Consider the following 21,998-nt stretch of genomic DNA (forward strand, 5'->3'; position numbering starts at 1 on the left):
TCACATTGTGACTGAGGTGCATTTGTGTCTGTGTAAACCAAGGTGGTAGTTCAGGTTTATATGAAATAACTCCTGTGAGGAGACTCACCAGATGGCGGCATCAGGTTAGCAACTGTGTTGTTCTTACACTCCCTTATACATTTCAAAAGAACAAAACTGTTTACTGTAGAGTACTGTGATCAAATATACATAAATGAAATGTATAATACAGTTGTAAAAATTCAGTACAAACTGGTGACCCATGCGTTCAAGGTACACTGATGTAATATTCTGACAGTACAAAATAGGCCTCTGTTGTTTAGAATATACATATTGTGGAATATTGTAGAAGAATATGCTTATACAAACTTTTCTTGACTGTTAACATGAGTCATGTCAAGGGGTTTCCACTAGTTTAAACAAAAAAAACTAACTTTTTTTAATATGTGACACAGCAAGAGGACTTTTGAAGGAAGGCTTCCCCTGATGGACATTGATTTTCAAAATTTTGCCTTACTAATGTTAAATTTCTAAAATTATGTACGATTTCATCTAATTTAGTAACATAATGGCTAACCAGCTTTTAAAAAATGAAATAAAAAGTCAGTCTAAAAGGCTAACTAGCTAACTTTAGGCTAAGCTAACAATGCTATGCTACATTAGCTTGCTGTAGCGAGCTTTAAATTTTTGCTACTGTTGGCTAAAAATCGGTGTTGATTGGGCATTTTTGTCACAAATTTTATTATTAATAACAACAAAATAAGTGTATAACTTTATCTGGGGCCACTCAGTTAGAAACTAATTGGCAAAAATCAAACTGTTGAAAAAGGAAAATCAAAAATAAAGTCAGCGCAATGTCAAAAGTTCAGGATATAGTTAAACTTATGCATAAATAACAAGTTTGTATTGCTCAAACTGATTTGTGAGGTAAAACTACCCCCCCCCCTTTTTTTTTTTTTAAGATTTCACATTTGTTTTTGTTAAATTTGTTTGCTTTAGTATCATTTCTGTTTACATATTATCATGACATTCAATGCAAAACAGGCGTTTTCCTATTGGAGGGGTCGGCTTTAGGACCCAGCGGAGTCCGAAGCGCACATGGCAAAGTGTGGCTGCTCCGGTACGAGAGGAGATGGTGAGTCCGCTCCACTACACTCAACAACATCCTCTCATTCTGTCTGCTCTGTCGCTCCACAACTAACCCCCTCACATGAGCAACACCCTCACAGAAATATCTCCCTAACCCATGTCTCCGCGTCGCCACACTTGTTTTCTGCCATGCGTTTGTAAGGAAAACTTTCTGACAGCTTCTCTCCTGGAGTGACAGCCTGCTGCATCTCGTTGGGAGTCTGGGTGCTGGAGTCTTTTTTTTTTTTTTTTTCCGTTTTGTGAACTGCTCTGACCCGTATTTCCTTCCTGTCACCTGTGTCAAGTATCTTGGAGGTAACGAAAGTCCGATCGGAGCGCTTTCTCTCTCCCCCCCCACCACCTCCCCATCCCCTACCCCAATCCACTACCCGGCTTCACCGCACCGATCCCGGGCATGATGAGGAGCTGGAGGCGGCGGAGGAACTTTGCCTTTCTGTTCTTCGCTCTGCCCGTCTGGTGCCTGTCCACGGCTGCAGAAAATGCTGACAACATGCTTTACAACATGCAGGGGGGTGAGTAGGCAATGCAACTGTTAACATTTGTGTCAGTCAAGTCAGTTGAGTCATGTTGAAGTGGTTGCTGCAGATGCTGGGCACAAACCTGAACATGATTTTTTGAATCTGTAGACTGGATTTCATTCATTCTCCCTTCCATTGGAGGCTGTGAGTTTATAGTAGGGATCCACACGTAAACACACACACTGGTGCCTTGTTTTTTTTTTTTTAAAGCTTTTTCCTCATTCTCATGCTGTGCAGTTCACACTTGGGGCAGGCAGATGTTTATTTAGATCCATCTTTGGTTGCTCGGATGGAACAATAAAAGGAAGTCAGGCTGCTGTCGGATGAACAGATGAGTTTAACATCCAGGAGGATGCAGCTTCATCTGTAGGTTGTAAACATAAACCAAAACAGGACTGCTGTTTTTCATTCTTTTTTCGCTCAGCTGCTAAATTTAATCTCCTGACTGAATGAGCCAGAGATAACAGGGTATTGTGTGTTTTTTGGATAGCGCACGTGCCACAGTGCAAGTCTGTGTGTGTGTGGCAAGTAGCAAAGATAAAGACAGAAAACAGAAGTACTATAAATACCACTCCCTGGTAAACCACAGGAGCAATTACTGTTGGGCTATCAGACTGATATCTGTGGTGGATCAGGTAACTCTAATTAAGGTTTTAAAAAAAGCAACCCTCAATTTATCTCTTTAATTTAGGTCAGTAAAACACATGCAGTGCCTGTCAACACTGCATGTCAGGGGGTAATATGGATGCTCACAAGTAAATAAAAATGTCTGCATTATTGTAAAAAAGCAGAAGTTTGGTGACGTCTTAATAATTTAAGACATTGCATCCATCAAAAGTCAAATGCAATGCATGCCCACAGCTCTTCCCCTTAAAAAATGCACATACTGTTTATTGACTCGGTGCTAACAAACACGAAGCCTGGGGGTGCATCATTAATAGTACCACACAAATTATAGCAAACCTTCCCTGAAAATTACCCAGGCTTGCAGAGAAGCAGGCAGATGCAGCTCGGGAGATGTTTACCGCACACATCAGCTCAACGTGGGGTCATTAAAGCTCTCACTCAGAGGTTTGCTCATATATGGATGCTGGGAGTAAAAATAGTTGTAAGGGGGTAGAGTGAGTGTTGAAATAGGGCAGCCTCTTTGATGTCAGCGGAATATTGACTCCAGCCTCTGTCTGAAATGTTTGTCATGGCCTCCCTCTACCTCGATGGAGACCTTGGTTCAGTGTCTTTATGGTGGGGCAGTTTGTAAGTTGGTGTCGGCGGACTTTGACTGAAGGCAGGGAGGTTTTCTTTGTAGAAGGCCATCCTGCAAGGTTGTTTGGATTAGTTTATTTATTTAGAGACAGATATTGAAATAACGAGCGTTTTTTGGCACATCAGAAGTTCTGCAGATTCAACTGAAGTGCTTTGGTTTGCAAGATGACTCACGCTGTACAGGTGGATTGGTAGAACATGTGAAGAAGTGCAACAAAAAATTACTTCAATTATAAACTTACAAACATTAGTAAGTTTTGAAAATGCCCCACAGCATGTATTTACGCTTGGTCACAAATCCCTCCTGTTGGCTGTGGGAATAATGTCTCATGTTTGGATTGGTAGCAAATGAGGACAGAGTTCGATGTCAGGATCGAGCTACAAAGTCGGCAGAGGAAGGATGTAGGGGTGATTTGATGAGTTAACAAAGTGCTCGACCTCAACACGGGATACTGCAGTTTGCTTCCTGCTTCCTACTGACAGTCACATTGGTTTCTTTTAACCCTGACCATTGGCTCCTTTACGTCAACCAAGTTGTTTTTGTACCTAAACCTGACTAAAATGTAACCATAGCCATGCCGGATCAGAAAATGGCTTCATCTTTGTAGCTGCGACTTAAATTTATCATCGCCTGAAACTGTAAAAACAGGAAGAATTGTCCGATTGTCAACTTTCCAGCAGTCCTTGAGCTGTGACGTGTGGGTCTGTTGATGTACAGTTCACCAAATCTCAGCTTTAAACATTGACATTTCATCAAAATCATTTTATTCTACATTTGATTTAAATGTTCGCCGAAAATAACTAAATTCTGAGTTCTCTCACCATCTCGTCAGGGTTATGCTGCTTCCATAGATGTACAGGGTTTTATGATGCAGCACAAAATAAGCCTACAGTGAATAGAAACATGACGGGAGCAGAGCGTCAATTCGAAGGACTTGTTGCCTAACTTAGAAGGAATACTTTAAGTAGAAGTAGTGGTGAAAGATGACTTTACACATTAGCTGAACAGAATATTAATTCCACAAATATCCATTTTGCCAAAATGGTTGGGTTAACAGTGCCCTAAATCCGATTCAACTAGTTACTTAACTTAAGCCAGATTTGTGAAGAGTGCCCTGCCAGAACCAGTCAAACTTGAGCCATTGCCATGAGTTGACACTTGCCCAAAGCTAGCCTGAGTGCAGCTCAATGAAACGGATTCTCATCCCAACTATGTACCCTCCAAAACACTGCCACTGCTACATCCACTGCCAATTCTGGCAGCCACATATGAACCAGAGTTGACTGACATTTGGTCCTGCAGTGCCAGAACATTTCTGAGTGTGCCAGCACTCAGCTGCAATCAGCTACCTGGACAGAGTTCAAAAACTGTTGTGTTAGCAGTTACTGAAGTAACTGATGCATCAGATAATAAGGACTTTCTGCGGAGGGATTTGAAAGCGTCCTGCTGAGTATATTCTGGCATTGAAGCCAGTAATAATGCACAACTATGTATTGTTAAAAGAAACACCCTGCAAGCGAAAGTGCTGGATAAAAACCATAATCATAGAGGATGAAAAGCACGATCGCACCTGAGAAGCTGCACTCAGTTGTTGAGTACCACGGAGGAAAACAAGGCTATTAAGAGGTTTTATGCTATTGTAGCATTTAAATTTGCATTAATCTACTCCGTCATATTTTTCTTCTTTCATTACCCTAGAACCTGAAGAAAAAGCTTGTTGTTTTTTTCCTTAACACCTGCTATTTGAACAGCAGAAAGAACAATAGCAGTAAAAGCTGACTGATTGCTTCTATGCTGATTTTCACAATACTGACATATTTCTTGTTTAAGGCACAAGAGTCGTCTCTTTATAAACTATGCGTTGGACAAAGTCAGGTGAGCAGTAGTTGCTTTGTCCATCTGTGTAGTAGCCTTTAAAAAAAAGTTGACTGGACCATTGAGTACATTTGAAAACCATTTGTGAGTTCTTATGCGAAGTGTTATTGCTCTTCAGAGCTCAATCGCTTTCTGAACTTTTCCAGCAAAAATAAAAGAAGCCCCATAAGGGCAAGAATCAAGCAGGCTGTGTTTACAAATCTTTGATGAATCACTCTGTCTGTGGCTCTCTAACTCTATCTGACTCTCTTTGTTTCTCTTCTGCATATCAAACCGTTTTTTTCTAAGGGTCTGATCTTTTCTTCTTCTTTTTTTCTTTCTTGTTTTCTGGGTGGAGGAAACTCAATAAATAATTAGAGACAGAACCAAATGACCTGGATTAGATTTGAGGATATCATCTGGTCAGATTGAAGCGTCAGACAGAATTAATTAGAAAGATTAGAATGTCTGTGTTGTCTAAACAAACTGGCGGAGAGGAGAATAAAACCCACCCTGAGTGCCCCGAAATACATGGAAATTCATGCAGACTCCCGTTGCTCTCCGAGGAGCATCTCTCACCTTTCAGCACAGTTTCCTGGGAAGTAACTCAAACTCTGCTCTGCAGTCTGTCGTGGAATGCTGACGTATGACCGCCGTACGGGTTAAAACAACCCCCTTTCTGCTAAAGCCATTTAGGAAATAACCTCACCCCGGTCTGTCTTTCAAACCCTTGGGGTGGCTGTCGCTTGACATTTTGAGGACAAGCTGGCATTGATTTGTTGGCCACGAGGGAAGGACAGGCACCGTTAGAAACGTCTCCCTCTGTTAAGCATCATTGGTCATTATAGCCATCAGTGTGATTTAGCTCCCTCCTGCTCTGCCTCTGGGTGACAGGGTTACAGATATAATAGATAAGCTGATGTTATGAGATGGCAACATATTGCGGCACGACATACAAAGCAGCGGCATGAACAACTCAGAATCTGAGGGGTTGCACATGGAATAATGCTCTGAGCAGTTCCAGATGCCATTAGCGAGAAAGGGAAGACATAGGAGAGGAGGGGGAGAGAGTGAAAGTATGCGAGGGGTGGATTGTGAAACGATGAGAAATCTAGGTGACAATAACAAAGCTGCAGACCACCACCTACAGAGCCCTGACAGACAGCAGTCACTCATGTGTTGGATGGCGGGTGCACTTCCCTCCCAATTTGCATCAGTTTTCAGAGAATCCGGAAAAAAAAGACAGGTGTGAGTGCAGTCAGCTACCTTTACCGCCGTGATTGAATGTCATACCTTCTGTGAAGCTCAGGTATTTTTGTGGGACAATTTCCTCTGCAATGAAGGAAAAAATATGACTTTATAACGAAGCAAAGAGAAGCTGAAAAGAATAATGAATAGATGGAGAGTAGGAAGGGAACATGGAGTCACTCCTGTCACAACTTATCTGTGAACAGCGTGCTGTTATTTATGCTAGAATGCAGAGCAAAGTTCTCACATTTAAAATGAATGAGTGACTGGATGTGCAGCAGGAAAAAAAATAGGGAGTGTTTTGGCTCGCAAGGGGAAAAAAAAGCTGGTGAACGTGTGAATTCTTTGGAACCGTGGCTGCTTGTTTGTTTCTTTACCTCTCGCAGACCACCCTCCTCAAGAAATATTAGGTTTCGCTTGGATGAGAGCGAGGACAAGAAGAAGAAAGTGGACTGATGCAACAACATGATTCGGGTTTGGGGACTCACGCAGTCGCACAGCGGGCTGAACCTCCAGGTCACCCTACATCAATAATTTCACAACAGAAAGGTCACCACGCCTCTGTCAGTGTATTTACCTTGAGATGTTGTTGATTGGATCCAGCCACGCTCCTCAACCGTCCGCCTTTATGTTGTTTTGATGGAAGCTGTTTTGAGAGAATCTTATATGAAGTGAACACCTTTTGCAGAGAAAGACCTGTGAGGCAGAGGTTGGTTGTGCTTTGCCCGCAGCATTTGGGGGGCCTCTTGATCCTTATTTGTGTTACGGGAGTGCAGATACTTGAATTTCCTTCCTTGGAGAGAACACAAAACGTTTTGATGCGCATGGTTTTTGTGTAAAATTTGAATTTACACAAAACACATTACTGCTCATACTAAAGGAATAAACTGACATCCAACCATGCTAGCAGCTCTGTAAAGCAGGGCTTCAGATAAATGCTACCTCTATGCAACAGAAATACCAACATCAGTGCGAATCCACCTCAGGGGATGTTAAACATATGGAGAAAACCCCATGACAATCAGTCCAATAGTTATGTAGATAGGACCAAACTGATTGACTGAGCAGCCGACCGAGTGACCAGCTCATGACATTGGCATTTACAGAAACATGTGGCTAGCATGGCTGAAAATCCATACTTCGTCGAATCCATCACGAATGGCTGTTAGGTGACCCAACATGTGCGATAAGTTCCTGTTAATCCCCAAATCCTCCAAGCTCAAATCCCCATAGCTCTGAGACATAATGCCCAAATCTGCACAAGACAAGACAGGAATTGGCTTTTCCACTGTTGCTCCCTCAGGACGGGAATGGGACACAGAAGTAAATCTCGCTAACTCGCCCTGGGAAGTCTCGTATTACCGTTATTTCTCTGTGAGCCGATGATTGCTCTATCAGGCCAATAATGGGGTGTTCTGTTTGGAATGGACCGGGGAGGTCCCACATCCAGGATTAACACCTTCTCAACTCACCACTAATTACTCCAGTGTGTCATCACGGGGGAAAGTGAGTGATGTGGGAACCGATAGGAGGAGGGAAGTGCTGAAATGAGGCAATGAGGGAGCACTCAAGCTCAACTCTCAGCGAAAGGCTGTGGGACTCTGTTTTTCTGCGTTTCTCTCAGTCTGTTTTTCGCTCTGTGTCTCAGTGCGGTCTCTCCCGCTGTGCATAAGAGGCTCATAATATGGTACTCATTGTCAAATATTAAGTACCCTCATTTTTTCCTCTCTGTCTGATTCTGCTTTGGACAGCGTAGTAGTTAGAGGAGCCAGATTGCAGGGATGGAGAAATTACTCAATCATAATTTTACTTAAAGATACAGTAGGCAGAAATCTGGAAACGGGAAAAAACAAACACCAAATGTGCAAAGCCGGTCGAGGTGAAAGTCAGTATTCATTTGTGGTTTCACCCAGAATTCAAACCCTGACCTCTCATGTGAAAGTCCTCTATCTAACCTCTTGCACCACATCCTGAGGGGGGCACTGCGAAGCGAGATTAATGGGTTAGCATATTCAGCCTAAAGCCAGAGTATTCAATGTCATGAAGGCAACCCTGTTTTAACCTGAACCTAGATCACCATGGTAACTTATTTTGCATAGCTAACCTGCTCTGGAGGAGGTTCTCCTCATGGGGTTTAAATATAGCTACCATTTCACCAGTTCCATCCCTGCTGATATTCTGTGTGAACGATATAGATTTTCTGCTGAGGGAATATATTCCATCTACAAATCTGTTGACCTGTATGTTGCTAAGTCCACTGAATGAAGCTGTGCGGCTACAATAGCGCAAGCTGTGTGTGCTGCATTGACGTGGAAACCGACATGCATTCAGTCGGCGTTGCAGAAAATACCTAAATATGTGTTAATCGTCGTTCCTGATTTGCTGCCAGGCCTGTTTTACTCTGCTGTCGCTGCAGTAATAGAACACAGATTAGAAAACAGATTAATCTATTGGTATTAATCACAGAGAATTTTCAATCAGTGGCATTCATGTCACTTTGGTTTGACCACGAAATAAAGTGATTTGGGACAAACCTAAATGCACTTCTTGAGGATTATGTTGAAGTGTATAATGTTTTAAGTGTAGGAGCTGTAATGTGCAACTGTCATAGTAAAGATGGACAACAGACATTGATAGCACTGATTGGTAAAATAAAACAAACCTTCGCCATTAGCAATTTTCTCATCGCTTTACCCTCTTGCATCATTTGCAGTATTACCGTGTTTATTTTCATATCCCTCATTTTCCATTCTAACAATCTGTTCCTCATGACGGAAGTGAGCCGCACATGATTGGTCCATTTTGTGTGGAGTCAAATAAATTGTCAAATGCACCCGTTTATGTGTGAGCGCACAGAGCCTGATGTAGACAACCTGAGTTAACAAAGAAAGTTGATAACCACACTTATCTCTGCTTGGAGGTTTAGGTTTTGTTGAGCCAGCTTACACAAAGAAAGCCTGGTTATGATAAGCTTGAGTTGCAGACCTTGATGTCATCTGAATGCTGAAAAGTCTTGTGATTTTCAGAAATCTCCTGCCAAGAGGTAGATTTTCTAAAAACTGAAAATGGAGCCAGAAGGACGTTCAGAAGTTTAGTTTCCTTTCTAACCACTTGAAATACAAAGTGCCAAATGATTATTATAGAATTTTTGCTCAGTGAGGATAAAGAAATTACTGCCTACACTTTAAAGTTTAGGCTCAACAGCAAATTGAATGCAATAGTTTGCATCAATCTTTTTGAGTTACGCCAACTTCGAATGAGATTATTTTCAGCCAACAAATCTCTCCTGAGGTAGGGGAATTATTCTTTCCTTTACAATCAATGCTTTCTTTTTTAAATGACCAATTAATTTAGAAGTGGTGCCTTAAACACAAGTTTTAGAGCTTTTATGGATTTGAAATCTTGAACTGAAGATAGAGGATATATAGTTAACCCAATTAGATTCATTTACTGCGACTTAAATGTGGTTTTAAATTGATTGATGAAGAAGTTTTAAATTATGCATTGTACTGAGTTGGTGTACTTACGAGCATCATGTCACAACCACTCATCAAAACAATGTTTGCAACTTAAAAGATTTATATAAATCACTAAATTAGATTTTTTTTATCTTACAACTGTGCAATTAATGAAATTTGGGGAAGTTTAGGGACAGTTAGAATATTATAGGTAAGTACAAGTAATACTACTGGTGAAATGGGCATAAAATGATTTACTTGCCTACAAAAACAACAAAATTGCTAGAAACAAGGCCTTATATGTAAGGACCACTGTTTGTTAGTTGTTTCACTTTGGTCCTGAATCAAATATCTCAACAACTATAGATTTCATGTTCACTATGAAACGTTGCCCTGGAGGATAAATCCAAATCCAGACTTTGGTGATCCCTTTCCTTTTTCACAAATACGACCATTAGTTTGGCATTATATTGATTGCCATGGAGACGGTGCTCAGAAGATGAATCTTATTGATTTTTCTGATGCCATGTCTTTTCCTCCAGCAGACCAAAGTCGTCCCTTAGCCAGTGAATGATATCTACACCATCTACAAGATAGATTTGAAATCACAGTCTGTGCATGGTTCCCAGAAGATGTCTGCTAATGACTTTGGCAACCCCTCCTACATCTTGCATTTTGAATTTTGTGCTAATTAGCATGCTAGCACGCTCAAGTCAGAAGGTTTACATGGTAAACAAGAATGCCATGTCCTAAATCCATGCTGCTCGCTGCTTTTAATCCTAAAGTGCATTCACAGCAGACAGCCTATATGCTAAATGCAGCTGATTTTAAAGCATACTGTTGATGCTCTTTATTCTCACACAGTGAAATGCATTAATAGAAAATGGAGCTAAAGCTTAAAAAAAAACTACCTAGAAGCTATAAAGTCGATTTCTACCACACAGACGTGGAGTGAGCCTGAAACCTGACTTCATTATTCTGACCCTCTAACATCATTTCCAGATAAAGCTACTAAAAGATATAAAACATTTTTTGAAGACGGCTTTCTCCAAAGTTTGCCTTTGAACGTCGCAAGTGCCTGGAAATTACATTTCTGGCCGGTGTTTTCTTTGAGTATACTGCAATTTCCATGTTATTGCTGGACATCGGGAAGCAATGTAGTGTAAGCTGGTCACTTCATTATACTTCTCAAGATGAAACACAGGGATGAAAAATGCATTTGTACATTTAGTCTCGACGTAGCAGAAAAGGCTGTACATGTGTTCACTGGAAGACTTATTTTCAGTTGAAAGTCTTTTGCTTTGAAGTTGCTTATAGCATCAAACATCATTTCATATGCAGAAAAGTAGCACTTCTGAGAGCTGCAGCTCGACTCCCTTTTTAAACAATGCTATTACTCCTTTTGAATGTCTTTTATCAGTCTGGAAACATCACACTGAAGAACTGTGTCAGCAGCAGGGCTTTTTTTTTCTCTCTTTTTTTTTTTTTTGCTGTTTAGAAAGGATTCATCAGGAGCCTTTTAACAGGAGGAATTGTAAAACGCTCTCTTTGATGTGCTGAGAGGAAGAGTGTTGGTTGTGAAAAGAAACCCAATCTGTAGTCCTGAATTTCACACTGACAAGGCTTGCTGTAACAACCTGTAATATGGTAGACAGTCCTCAAGATTATGTTGCCGTCTTACAGTTCCTTCGAGTGTCTCCGACTTGCTGCTAATTAAATAAATGCCAGGACAACCTCACAGGTATCGCTGTCTAATTTATGCTGCAGGAGTAGTTAGATGTCGCTTTTACTTCGAGGAACGGCTCAGTTAAGATAGTCATGAGCCGTGCTGTGTTTCAAAGCGACCTCATTCACAATTCTCTTTGTTAAAGGCTCTTTATTTCCGAGGGCACAATGTAGGTGTAGCATCCGCTGCCATATTTAGGTCAGTGGCGTTCGCACACGGAATCGGTAATTGGATGTATGTAGAAAGCTTGACTAAGGTGTTTGTGGAGCTTCTCCCCCTTTTGACCTAAAAGATCAAAACATTTTAGCGTCTTTAAAGTCGGGGTTTCGTGCGTAAGAGAATGTTGAACCTCGAGCATCTGAGGTAGAAGTCAGAAAACACCAAAGACGCTCAGATCTTCAGTGGATCTGAGCACTTGAGCACCACTCTTCTTGTTCTTCTTTTCCTCTAATCCCTGTCTCTACTGGATGCTTAATCCATATGCAACACCTGTGAGTGTGTGTGATGTGCAGATAAGCATAAATAACTCCATTTGGAAATGTATTGTTATAAATATAGTGCATCTCCTATTGAGTAATGACTTTGGCCAACTTGTAATGGCTGCTAATGTCATGAATCAGTCGACCATTTAGAACATCTGGCTTTTCAAAATGTTGGATTTAGTTGGAAAAGATGTAAAAAAAATCTGGGAAATACACTTGCAAAGTTAGAGGTTTGATGCCACTCTCCTCAAATCTCTGTTTAATATGAAGTTACAGTTAGAAGATGTCTAACTTAGTTTTGTCTAAAGGTCACAAAATACACCTCAAGCTCACAATCGAGCACATTCTCTCATTTTTTTACCCTGTACAAAAAGAAAGCCAACATGGTTTTGTAGAGAGTTTTCTTGGCTTTGTGTGGTAAACTAGTTGTACTTATTCGTTATGATGTGTAATGTCAATGGCTTTGTTGATTTGAAGTAGGGCTGCAAAATGTAATGTTTCAGCATCAATCAATCAAATTCAATCAAATTTTATTTGTATAGTGCTTTTCATGTGCAACAACAACAACGCAAAGTGCTTTACAACATTTAAAAACAACAAAGCAGTTAAAAACAACAGAGCATTTAAAAACTATTACAACATTTAAAAACATTACAACATTTTAAAAAAATAAAATAAACCCGTCCCTCCCACCCTCCATGCATACACATACACATACAAATTGTTATGTTCACAAGTAAGACAAATTAATACAAACACATCATGTGCAAAGGCTGCAAGGTGGAGCAGTGGTTAGCACTGTTGCCTCGCAGCAAGAAGGTCTCCAGTTGGTGTCCCGGTTAGGACACCCGGGATCTTTCTGCGTGGACTTTGCATGTTCTCCCCGTGCAGCGTGGGTTCTCTCCGGGTTCTCCGTTGAGGTTAATTGGTGATTCTAAATTGTCTGTAGGTTGTCCGCGTGGTTGTCTGTCTCTAAGTGTAGCCCTGTGATAGACTGGTGACCTGTCCAGGGTGTCCCCTGCCTTCACTCTGAGTCAGCTGGGATAGACTCCAGCCCCCCACGACCCTAGTGAGGATTAAGTGGTGCATAGATGATGGATGGATGGACATCATGTGCAGTTAAAAGCCTGCATGCGTCGAATTTTTCCATCTGCAAGAAAAGTTTGTCTGATATAGTATAATTTGAGTTTGTTTGTTTTTTTTTACTTTATTTACAAGACCCAGAGTTTGTTGACATGCAGGCTCCACAAGTGCACAGAGACATAAGAAAAAACACTGCAAAGACAGGTTGCAAAAAGAAATGTAACGTATTTCAGCTACAGTGAGAATGATCCTTACCAAAAACAGGTCCTCTGTCAGCCACTACATGAGGCAACACAACTGAATTGTTTGACCATTCAAATCAGCCCCACAAAGCTCTGTTTGACGGTGCACAGCCAGCTCCGAATGCCATCCAAAGCAAGAAACTATTTTAGGTGCCTTTGCCAGGCTTACACCACATGAGAAAGATTCCAAAAGGCTTTTTTTCAGCTATTTTTAAATCACGTTTTGTTTTCTATGTAGAAGCACCACCGCTATAAAAGCACTCTAGTCATTGTGGGGTGATTATTTCTTTTCAAATTGTTATTCAAGTCATCTTGTGAAAATGTCTGTAAATTTGCATATGGCATAGCAAAAAAACTAAATATCGCAGTGTAATTTTCCATAGATATCACGCAGCACTAATTTGATGATAGCTCCACAGTCAGCTCAGGCTTCACTTTGATTTTACCAAAGGTAGAAGTTATTGCAGAAGCATTGCATTAGATTGTAATCTGAGGTGCTTCTCTTTATGTCGTTTCCGCTTGTCAGTTAATGAATAAAACACTAAAAAAAAAACAATCTGCCAGAGCGAATGATAACACCTGTCTCATGTCCATTGCCATTTTGTGATCAATATGGATGATCAATACAGCAGGCACTTCCAGAAGTGGTTCTGGGTTCCATCCAGATTTCAATCGCATCCAATTGCAACTGTTGAACTCACTGTCTGTAGCTTGTTAGCGTTTTGGCACAAGACCTTGTTCTCTTGCCATTTGTGCCTGTATACATTCCTGGTACCTCCGTTCTTCTTTTCTTGCCGTAAAGCAGCTCTCCAGTGGCCAAGATTTCTGAGGTCAGATGCATCACACGGGGTCTTCTGGAGGCTTTGAGGCTTAGTTTTGCAGCCGCAGCGCAGATATTGACCATTAAAGCTTCACCATTATCAAATCCATAATGAGAGTTCTCGTCCTCTAATCCGCTGGCATTAAAGATCCGATCTCTGGGGTTGAGAAATTACTGTAGTCGTGTCTCAAGGGCTCCTTCGTGGTTTTCCGCTTTTATTTTTGACCCTTGGTTGAAAGCTGCTGACACCAGATGTGGTCAGGAGCAGCTCAGAAGGAGCTTAGCTGGCAGTTTGCAACACAAATGACCTGATTGCACAAATTTTGCAATGGGGTTCACCCGAATAAACCACCTCGACCTCCTCTTTGCCCCCATTGTTGCTCTGCTCTTTCACTTTAGATTGTGTTTACATCAGTTTATATAATAAAGATTCATATTTCGTACATTATTTTACTGTATAGTCCAGTGGTTATGGTGTCACGGAGTGTTTTTTCACAGTTTAAAGGGAACTCTTGCTGGTGTTTGTGCTCAAATGTGATAATCAACTCACTAGTTTTGATTTTGTGACTGCAGGTAATACAAAACAAGCTTTTGGAATATTTCAACTTGAGTTCCAGTAAATGATGGTGGACAATTTTCCACCATTTTAAAAAATTGTTTGTAGAATAGATCAGTCAGTTTAATCTGTTATAGTTTACGTAATTATTTTAGCAATTTTTCTTTTCCATGAAAGGCAATAAGACACATAGTCTGTATGCAAATGTTGTTTTAGACTCTCATCAGTTTGCAGAAGGTCTCTGAAGTCCCACTGTGACGAACTCCCCCAGCTCCTTGCCTATAGATTGCCACATGTCCTTCGTCCACCTGTTTTGACCTTGCTTACGCTGTTTGTTCTCCTTTTCATCTCAAGAGAGCGACTTCATGATAACATGGCTGATTGAGCAGATACAATCAAAGCAGCGTATTCTGTTTCTACTTTGGACTAAAGGGAAAGCAGATAACGCCGCACATACGCATTTTTCACCATATCTATGCATTTATACACACCAATCAGCCCCGACACTGAAACCACTGACAGGTGAAGTTTATAAGATTTATCGTCCCATCACGATGCAGTGTTCTGCTGGGAAACCTTAGGTCCTGACATTCATGTGGGTGTTAATTTGACATCTACCATCCGCTTAAACCTCCTCCATGGCAGCATCCTCCCCCAGCATGACAATGTGATCCGCCGCAAAGCTTCAGGAATGCCTCGAGGAACACGACAAAAACCTCCGTAGTCCCCAAATCCCAATCTGATCGAGCCTCCACAGGATGTGCCGGGACGAACCCAACTCGCAAAGAGGAGACAGTCACAACATTAGGCAGGTGGTTTTAATGCTGTGGCTGATCAGTAAAGTGGCTTTGCTTAAAATCACCCCCAGAATACAAACGCTGTTCCCCACCGAAAGAGATAAATGGATAAATATGCAAAGTGATCAAGAAAATGTCTCTGATGCAGCAGGTAAAATACTAAGTGTATGTAATGAGGTTGATTTTTGTCCGGAGTCCAGCTGCGGCCTCCGTTTGACTGAGGTAATTGTGGCTCATTTTGTTTGTTTATGTTGTTGGCTGTGTCACTTCCCTGCTGAGAAAAGTGGACATCAGCCCGCTGTTTGAATTCACATTACCTAACGGATAATCAGTAATGCGGTTCATGCTCGGGGTGGACTGCGAAAATGGCTTTGTTGGATCAAAATGGACTTTGGTTTTAAGAGATCTGCTGTGTGAGAGCGAGTGAGGGAAAGATGAACTTGTTTTTTTGTTTTTTTTAGATGAATGACCCGCAGCTGATTCTCCCTCGGGCCCGGCATGGGGGTACAACTGTGGTTTGGCAATCATGTTGCTCTCCAGGAAACATGATGTTAACCCAGTTTTAGTTTGATTTCAAAAAAGTTCCCAAAGACTAAAAAGCCCATGAGAATGATGACAGAAATCATATTTCTTTGCTGTTTGAAAGTAATGCTTCGTTTAGGGTAGCGATAGCAGATGTTGCATACTGAGGGCTCGTACACACAAAGAGACACGTCCAGAGCACGTACTGATTAATTCACATATTAAAGGGGTCAGTATGCTTCAAACAAAGCGCTTGCCGGAACATCAAACAGCATTTGAAACCTCCGAATTAGGGAGGCTTTGCCAAACATCGAACAAGCACACAGCGACCGGCCAGGTGTGTGGAGAAGAGAAAGCAGCCAGGATTTGAACTTCTCTCTTAAGTTCGCTTTTTTTTCTAGACTTCACACGACTTCTTCTTCTTCAATGTAAAAACAGGTGTAACAGGATAAATGGCTTGAAGGAAGGCTCGTCTGAAAGCGAACGCTCTTATTCCCACTCCATGACTTTACACTCTTTCTCTGTGACAGCACGCTTTTCACCACACTTTTTAGAGTTTGACTATAAACACTTTTCGTCCTCACATGTGGTCTGAAAACACATTGAACAAACTAGTTTGTTCTGAACACGCCCGGCGTGCAGTCTCCTCTCTGTGTTGGTTGTGTTTAATGAACGCAAACTTATCTTGTATGCGAAAGATTTAAATAATTTGTGAGGCAAACCGCTGGAAGTGTCGAAGTCTTTTATTAACAAGACGTCTGCCTGTTTTTTCCTTTTATAGCTCGTCTTTAATGGCACTCTAGCCACAGCCTGTGGTCTCAGTCACGCTGCTCCGTCTGTCTAACGTGGTTTTCATGCACCACTAAAACCAACAAACTACCATCGGCACATGTTCAAATATCCCATTAAATGTAGGAGGTCCCTTTTATGCCCTTGTTAGCTTATTACGCGCTGTGAATAAATGGAGAGTCTGGGCCACACTGGGAGCGCAGGGCAGCCGCCATCCCAGACTGTTTGAAGTTGGAAGTAATGCAGTTATGATGGCACAGGAGTCAGCGCCAAATTTTCTCTTCAAAGACGAGACGCATCAGACTTTAGAGAGACAGTAAGCACTTGGAAACGAAGACACCTCCGGGCGGGAGGGGAGGGTAAACAAAACATGTCGGATTGTTGCACCGCTGCTCCGTGTACTACTGAACTCCTGTTGTACCGTCGCATATGACGTTACGCATGCAAATGCAGACGCGCAGATGCTCCGCTGCATGTCTCCGGGGATTTGGGAACATGCCTAGACCTCAGATGTACAGTAAATAGAGCTCTCGGTCTTACTTTGGGGATAGCGAGAGTGTGAAACCTCAAACAACCTCCTCCCCTCCTAACAATCTCTCTCTCTGCTCCGTCTCCACAGCTCCTCTATGGGTTTGTAGCATTTATTGGGCTTCACAGGAAACCTGCTGGGCCCGCTACAACGCAGACATGCTCAGTGAGGCCATGGGAGCATTAGGGACAGCCTCAGTTGTCTGTGGGAGAAAAGGGAAGCGAGACAGTGAGAGAGCGAGGGGAATTGCGACTATGATTCCCACATTCTGCTTGAAGCGCTGATGCGGTTGTGAACGCTGCTTCTTATGCTTTCACTATATATACATTCCTTACTGTTGCCTCCCAAATGAGCACGCTTTTAAGAGCCAATTAGCATAACCGGCTTGTAACTTTGCTAATTTAACTTCAGCGAGAGTTTAGAAGAGGAGCAAAATGAGATGTTTGAGAGGAAGTGGAAGAGGAGGAGGAAGCTGCTGTGCTCATTTCTGACCTACTATATTAAGTGAAAGAGGGGGAAAAAATAGAAACAAATATAAGAAGTGGGAAGGACAATTTCATCCTGCCAGTTGTGTTTTTTTTTTTTTTTTTTTAAGACAACATTCCCATCTGGAAATATCGCAGAGTTGCTCATAAACTGCGTGAGAGCATCTATTATTGATGTTCTGTCTGCGGCTGTGGTCCTGTTGCTGAGGTCCTCTGGGGGCCAGCACATCTACTCACAGGAACAAGAGTGAGCTTTTTATTCTTTCTCTGCAGCACTGTCCACCGTCTCTAACAGCACCGTGGCATGTGTGTGTGTGAGGCTTTCCCTGCCTTTGTTGCGTTAATGGTGTCCTTGAATTATTGAGGATGCAACGGGGGGGCCGCTCCCACCCGTACTGCTGACCCCTTTTGTTTGATGTTTTTGGTGCTAAATTTTCATCAGTTTAAGTGAAGTTAATCTGCCCTGATGATCTTTTCGCAGGAAGTAGTCCAGACAGGGCTGAACGGCGCGGGGAGGCAACCAGACCGCAACGCTATGGGACCACCGTACCTCTGCTGCTGAAGGGCAAAGAGCGCAGACCTCTCAGCCAGCTCACAGCCGGGGTAAATACACACAAGACCATTTAGCAGCACTAGCTTATTGGTAATAAGCTGGCTCAGACGACAACTGAGCTGGTGCCAGTGTGCTTCCAAGAGCTCAGCCAAGTGCAGATGTCTGGCTTTTTTGTTTGACATAACGGCAGCATATGATTCCCCCTCCTCTGTTGCCTGCTTCCCTGCTTGCTTGACTTCCTCCTGCAGAAAGCCCCCTTCTTTTGCTCTGTTTATACTCCTCGCTGTGGTTCCTCTCCTCCCTTTGCTCCCTCTCCTTTTGTTTTGAATATGTCCTCCTTTGTTTGAACATGCGGTTGCCCAGTAGGCGATGATACATAATGCGAAACTGCTCCCGAAACTCAGTTTGTCAAGCAAGCATTACGCTAAACCGACGCTGCGTGTGAAAGATTTGCTTGAGGCCACCTCGGAACACCTCGCAGATTGTGTAATTTCCTTCTATAAACTACATTCAAACATGTATGTACAGTCCGACCATCCCTCTGGATTCTCTAGATGTGTGTTCTGAGGCAGTGAAAAACCCAGTCTGTCCCACTTACTACAGCTGGAAAAAGAAAATGTTTCGAAACTCGGCATCCCCCCCACCACAACTTGAGGAAACTTTTCCAGAGGAGGGAAATGCGTAGGTGTTGAGAACTCCCAGAGCAATCAAACATTTTTCCTCGTGCAGGGAAGTCACCATCTGAGAGAGCTGTTTTTTCCAGCCTTCTGCTCCTTTCTCAAAGTCACAAGAAAAAAAAAAAAAGGCCAGTAATGTTAATTACACGAACGTCACAAACATGTCACACAGGCATGTGGGAAATGAGAACGTGAACTTCATGGCGTTAATTATGCACCTACTTTCAGCTACAGTAGACATGCTTTCCGATCAGCTGCTGCTGACATATGGCATTTTTGCAATCATTTTACAGTAGGCTATCTGCAGATTGACCCCTCTTAAATTAAACTGACCACAAGAGCAGCTGGCGATTGTCTTATCAGAGATTGCAGTGAGACTTAAACCTCCCTGGATAACAGATTTATGTAGCTGCTTCTCGTGCCAATAGAAGGTTATCAAGGAGTCGTAAAGTATTGCAGAGTCATTACTTACTTTCTTTGCTGGACGGGTGACGTGACACAGACTCTCCACACACACACACACACACACACACACACACACACACACACACACACTGCTCGCTGCCACACTTAGCACACAAACGCAGACTGACTCGTTGAGCTGCAAGACCAGAAAGCAAAGCGATGGCCCAAAGGCATCGGTCAACAGTCCCAAGAAACGCAGCAGCGAAAGAGCACAGTACATCTTAGATATCAACTGATGATACATTAATCTATATCTACTCCACACTGTGCACTTGTCTGCTGACCAATTCTGTCTCTCTGCTGGCTGGGACTCTCCAATCCTATTTGAAAAAATGTTTTTCTTTGGTCTGATGAAACCATTGGGTCTCAAGTGTGCGTCTGTCCCGCCGCAAGGACACCGCTTCAGCCTGATAACAACTATTTTCTGAAAAGCATCAATTCATCTCCGAGCTATTTGTTGGGAAATTGCCGTTTTGAGATTTGACAGAGTATTAAATCTCAAAATGACATTTGACATTGAGAGCGAAATCTCCTGCATCGCCATCACTTCATGGGTTCCTGCAGCTATAAATCAGTGGCTCCAAAATACTCCCATTATACAGTCATTACAGTTGTTCCTGCGTCGAAACACAGCCGCTTTGCCAAAGAAACTTCTCGTACTGAACTTTTAGTTTAGGTTAGGTCTGAAATACTATCCATTAGGGATGTCCCGTTCCAGTTTTTTGCTCCCGATCCAATCTGAGTCATTTAATATTTAGCATCTGCTGATACGGAGCCCTAATCTTCTACTATTTTCTTAGATAATACACACTTAAAGTAAATGGAAGTTTTAATGTCACGGCAAATTTGTTTAAAAGCACATTTAAAACAAGTTGTAAACCATGGTGCAGTACAATTATACAACAAATAAGAAGCAATGACTAAAAGACAAATCAGAATAAAGATAAAAGAAAATAAAGACATAACTCAATAAGAGATTCATTCAAGAGGTCAAGCTCCACTTCAGCAGATTCATTGATCCAGTACTTATGCTTGATAACTGAAAACCTCTTTAAAAAAAAAAAACTGCATTCCTGCATCCAAGCTGTTCTGTAATGTTGCATAGGTGTTCACAAACCTTGTTGTAAAGCTCCAGTAGGGAGTTGTCTGAAATATTGTGTGGCGAGGGTGCATAGCGTCGCTCCAAAAACCACCAAAAAGCTCTTTGTTCCCCAGCAGCAATGCACTGGTCATCAGCCACCATAAATTCAATTACCCTCTCCGTAATCTTTATGGCCTTGTAGTCTCCAGTACATATTGCTTCGGTCCAGCCTTCGCCTGAGTTACCTGAGTGAACTCACTGTGCTCAAGTGAGGGTTTATGTTTTAGATTCTTTATCAAATTGGCGTACAAGTGCAATTACAAGCGGCTGTGGGATTGCTTTTGTTTTCCAATTTAAACCACAGTGAAGACATTTTAGCTGCATCCTGCCACCAATGGTGCTCTCCTCCCATCGCCCGGTCCTGTAGTTGGCGGTAATGCACCTGGTTTGCAAGCTGACAAATCAAAGAAGAGAATGATGATGATGAAGACAAAGAAGTTGATTAAGCAGAAGAGGAAATGTGCGCTCCCTTTACGACACTTATGTGACAGCGGATGTAAACAAAGGATTGGGTTTAGGTTCAAGTGCTCAATAAAGCTGATAGTGATCAGTTAAACTAATGCTGTGATCAACCCCAATCACTGAGATCGATTTGGAACATCCTCATTATCATATCCAGTATTTACTGCACCAGAAAAGGAATTTAAGCTATAACAAAGGAGCAACTGGTGCATCTGTTCACAGTGTAGCTTCACAGTGTTAATAAGGCGAGTCCGTGATTGGCTGTTTCCATCATGTCACGGCACATGTCACTAGTAGTTTTTAATACAACGGCTGGGAGTTGTAGATTTGATCACCTAACAGAGGAAATGCAGCTCACAGCTCACTCCTCCTTGCTCCATTTGCAGAAATGTCCACTCTCCACTTATGTGTGTCATGCACAAACTTGGGAAGTGTAGAACGTGGAAGCTCTCTTCCTGTTCCTCTGACACTATTGTGCCTCCCTGCATCCTGCCGCTTGCGCAGCCCGTGTTACAAAGTAAGGTGAAGCTTCACACGAACGCTGATCCACCACAGGCAGGATGAGTGAGATCCGGGCACCTCCTTAACACTCCTGATATCTTTTTTTGTGTTTCAGAGTTATCCTGCGTCACTCCAGCTTCTGGTAACTGCGGAAGGTGAACAGCTGATCTTGTTGCTGGAGAAAAATGAGTGAGTTTTCCTTTGATTCATTATTATTCTCATTGCATACTCAAAATTAGAAGCACCGGGACAGAGGAAACTATATATTTACTGTCATAATCACACACAGAGCCAATAGATAAACCTTCACCCTCGCATGAGGAGTTATATATGCAAGAGGAGGAGGAGTTGTATGGGACTGGGCTATGATATAGTATTCAAGGAGGGAGAAAATAATATGTCCCCGAGTGATTGGACTCTTTTATGGTTCAGTCTCTCAGAAGGGCAGACAGATGAAAGCTGATAAAGAATAAGGCAGAAGAGGGCTCCGAGGACATGCTTGTCCTCCCCGTCTTTGCTTTCCCGATCCTCTCATCACTCCTCTCCCACATTGAACTCTAAAAACGAGGGGTAGGGATCATGCGGAGTTCATAAATATGTAGATGTGCACACATGCTCACGCGCCAGCTGCATCACATAGAGAAAGAAACATACATTGAGAAGAAAGATTGCTGTTAAGCCGGAAGACATGCCAGGTT

At 42.2% G+C, this 21,998-nt stretch overlaps 1 protein-coding gene across 2 annotated transcripts in view; it reads left to right on the plus strand.

The window, feature by feature from the left end:
* Nucleotides 1–1,522: 1,522 nt before the first annotated feature.
* adam12b (ADAM metallopeptidase domain 12b) overlaps nt 1,523–21,998 on the plus strand; it is a 95,037-nt gene continuing 74,561 nt past the window's right edge. Inside the window, exons 1-3 of one of the 2 annotated variants that reach the window (XM_008282348.1) lie at nt 1,523–1,640; nt 17,983–18,104; nt 21,416–21,489. In XM_008282348.1, the coding sequence (XP_008280570.1) occupies nt 1,523–1,640; nt 17,983–18,104; nt 21,416–21,489 (314 nt within the window). The remainder of the gene's footprint in view (nt 1,641–17,982; nt 18,105–21,415; nt 21,490–21,998) is intronic. The other variant, XM_008282347.1, reaches the window with a different exon arrangement.

This window comes from Stegastes partitus, unplaced genomic scaffold (assembly GCF_000690725.1).
Source record: "Stegastes partitus isolate 25-593 unplaced genomic scaffold, Stegastes_partitus-1.0.2 Scaffold267, whole genome shotgun sequence".
NCBI lineage: Eukaryota > Metazoa > Chordata > Actinopteri > Pomacentridae > Stegastes > Stegastes partitus.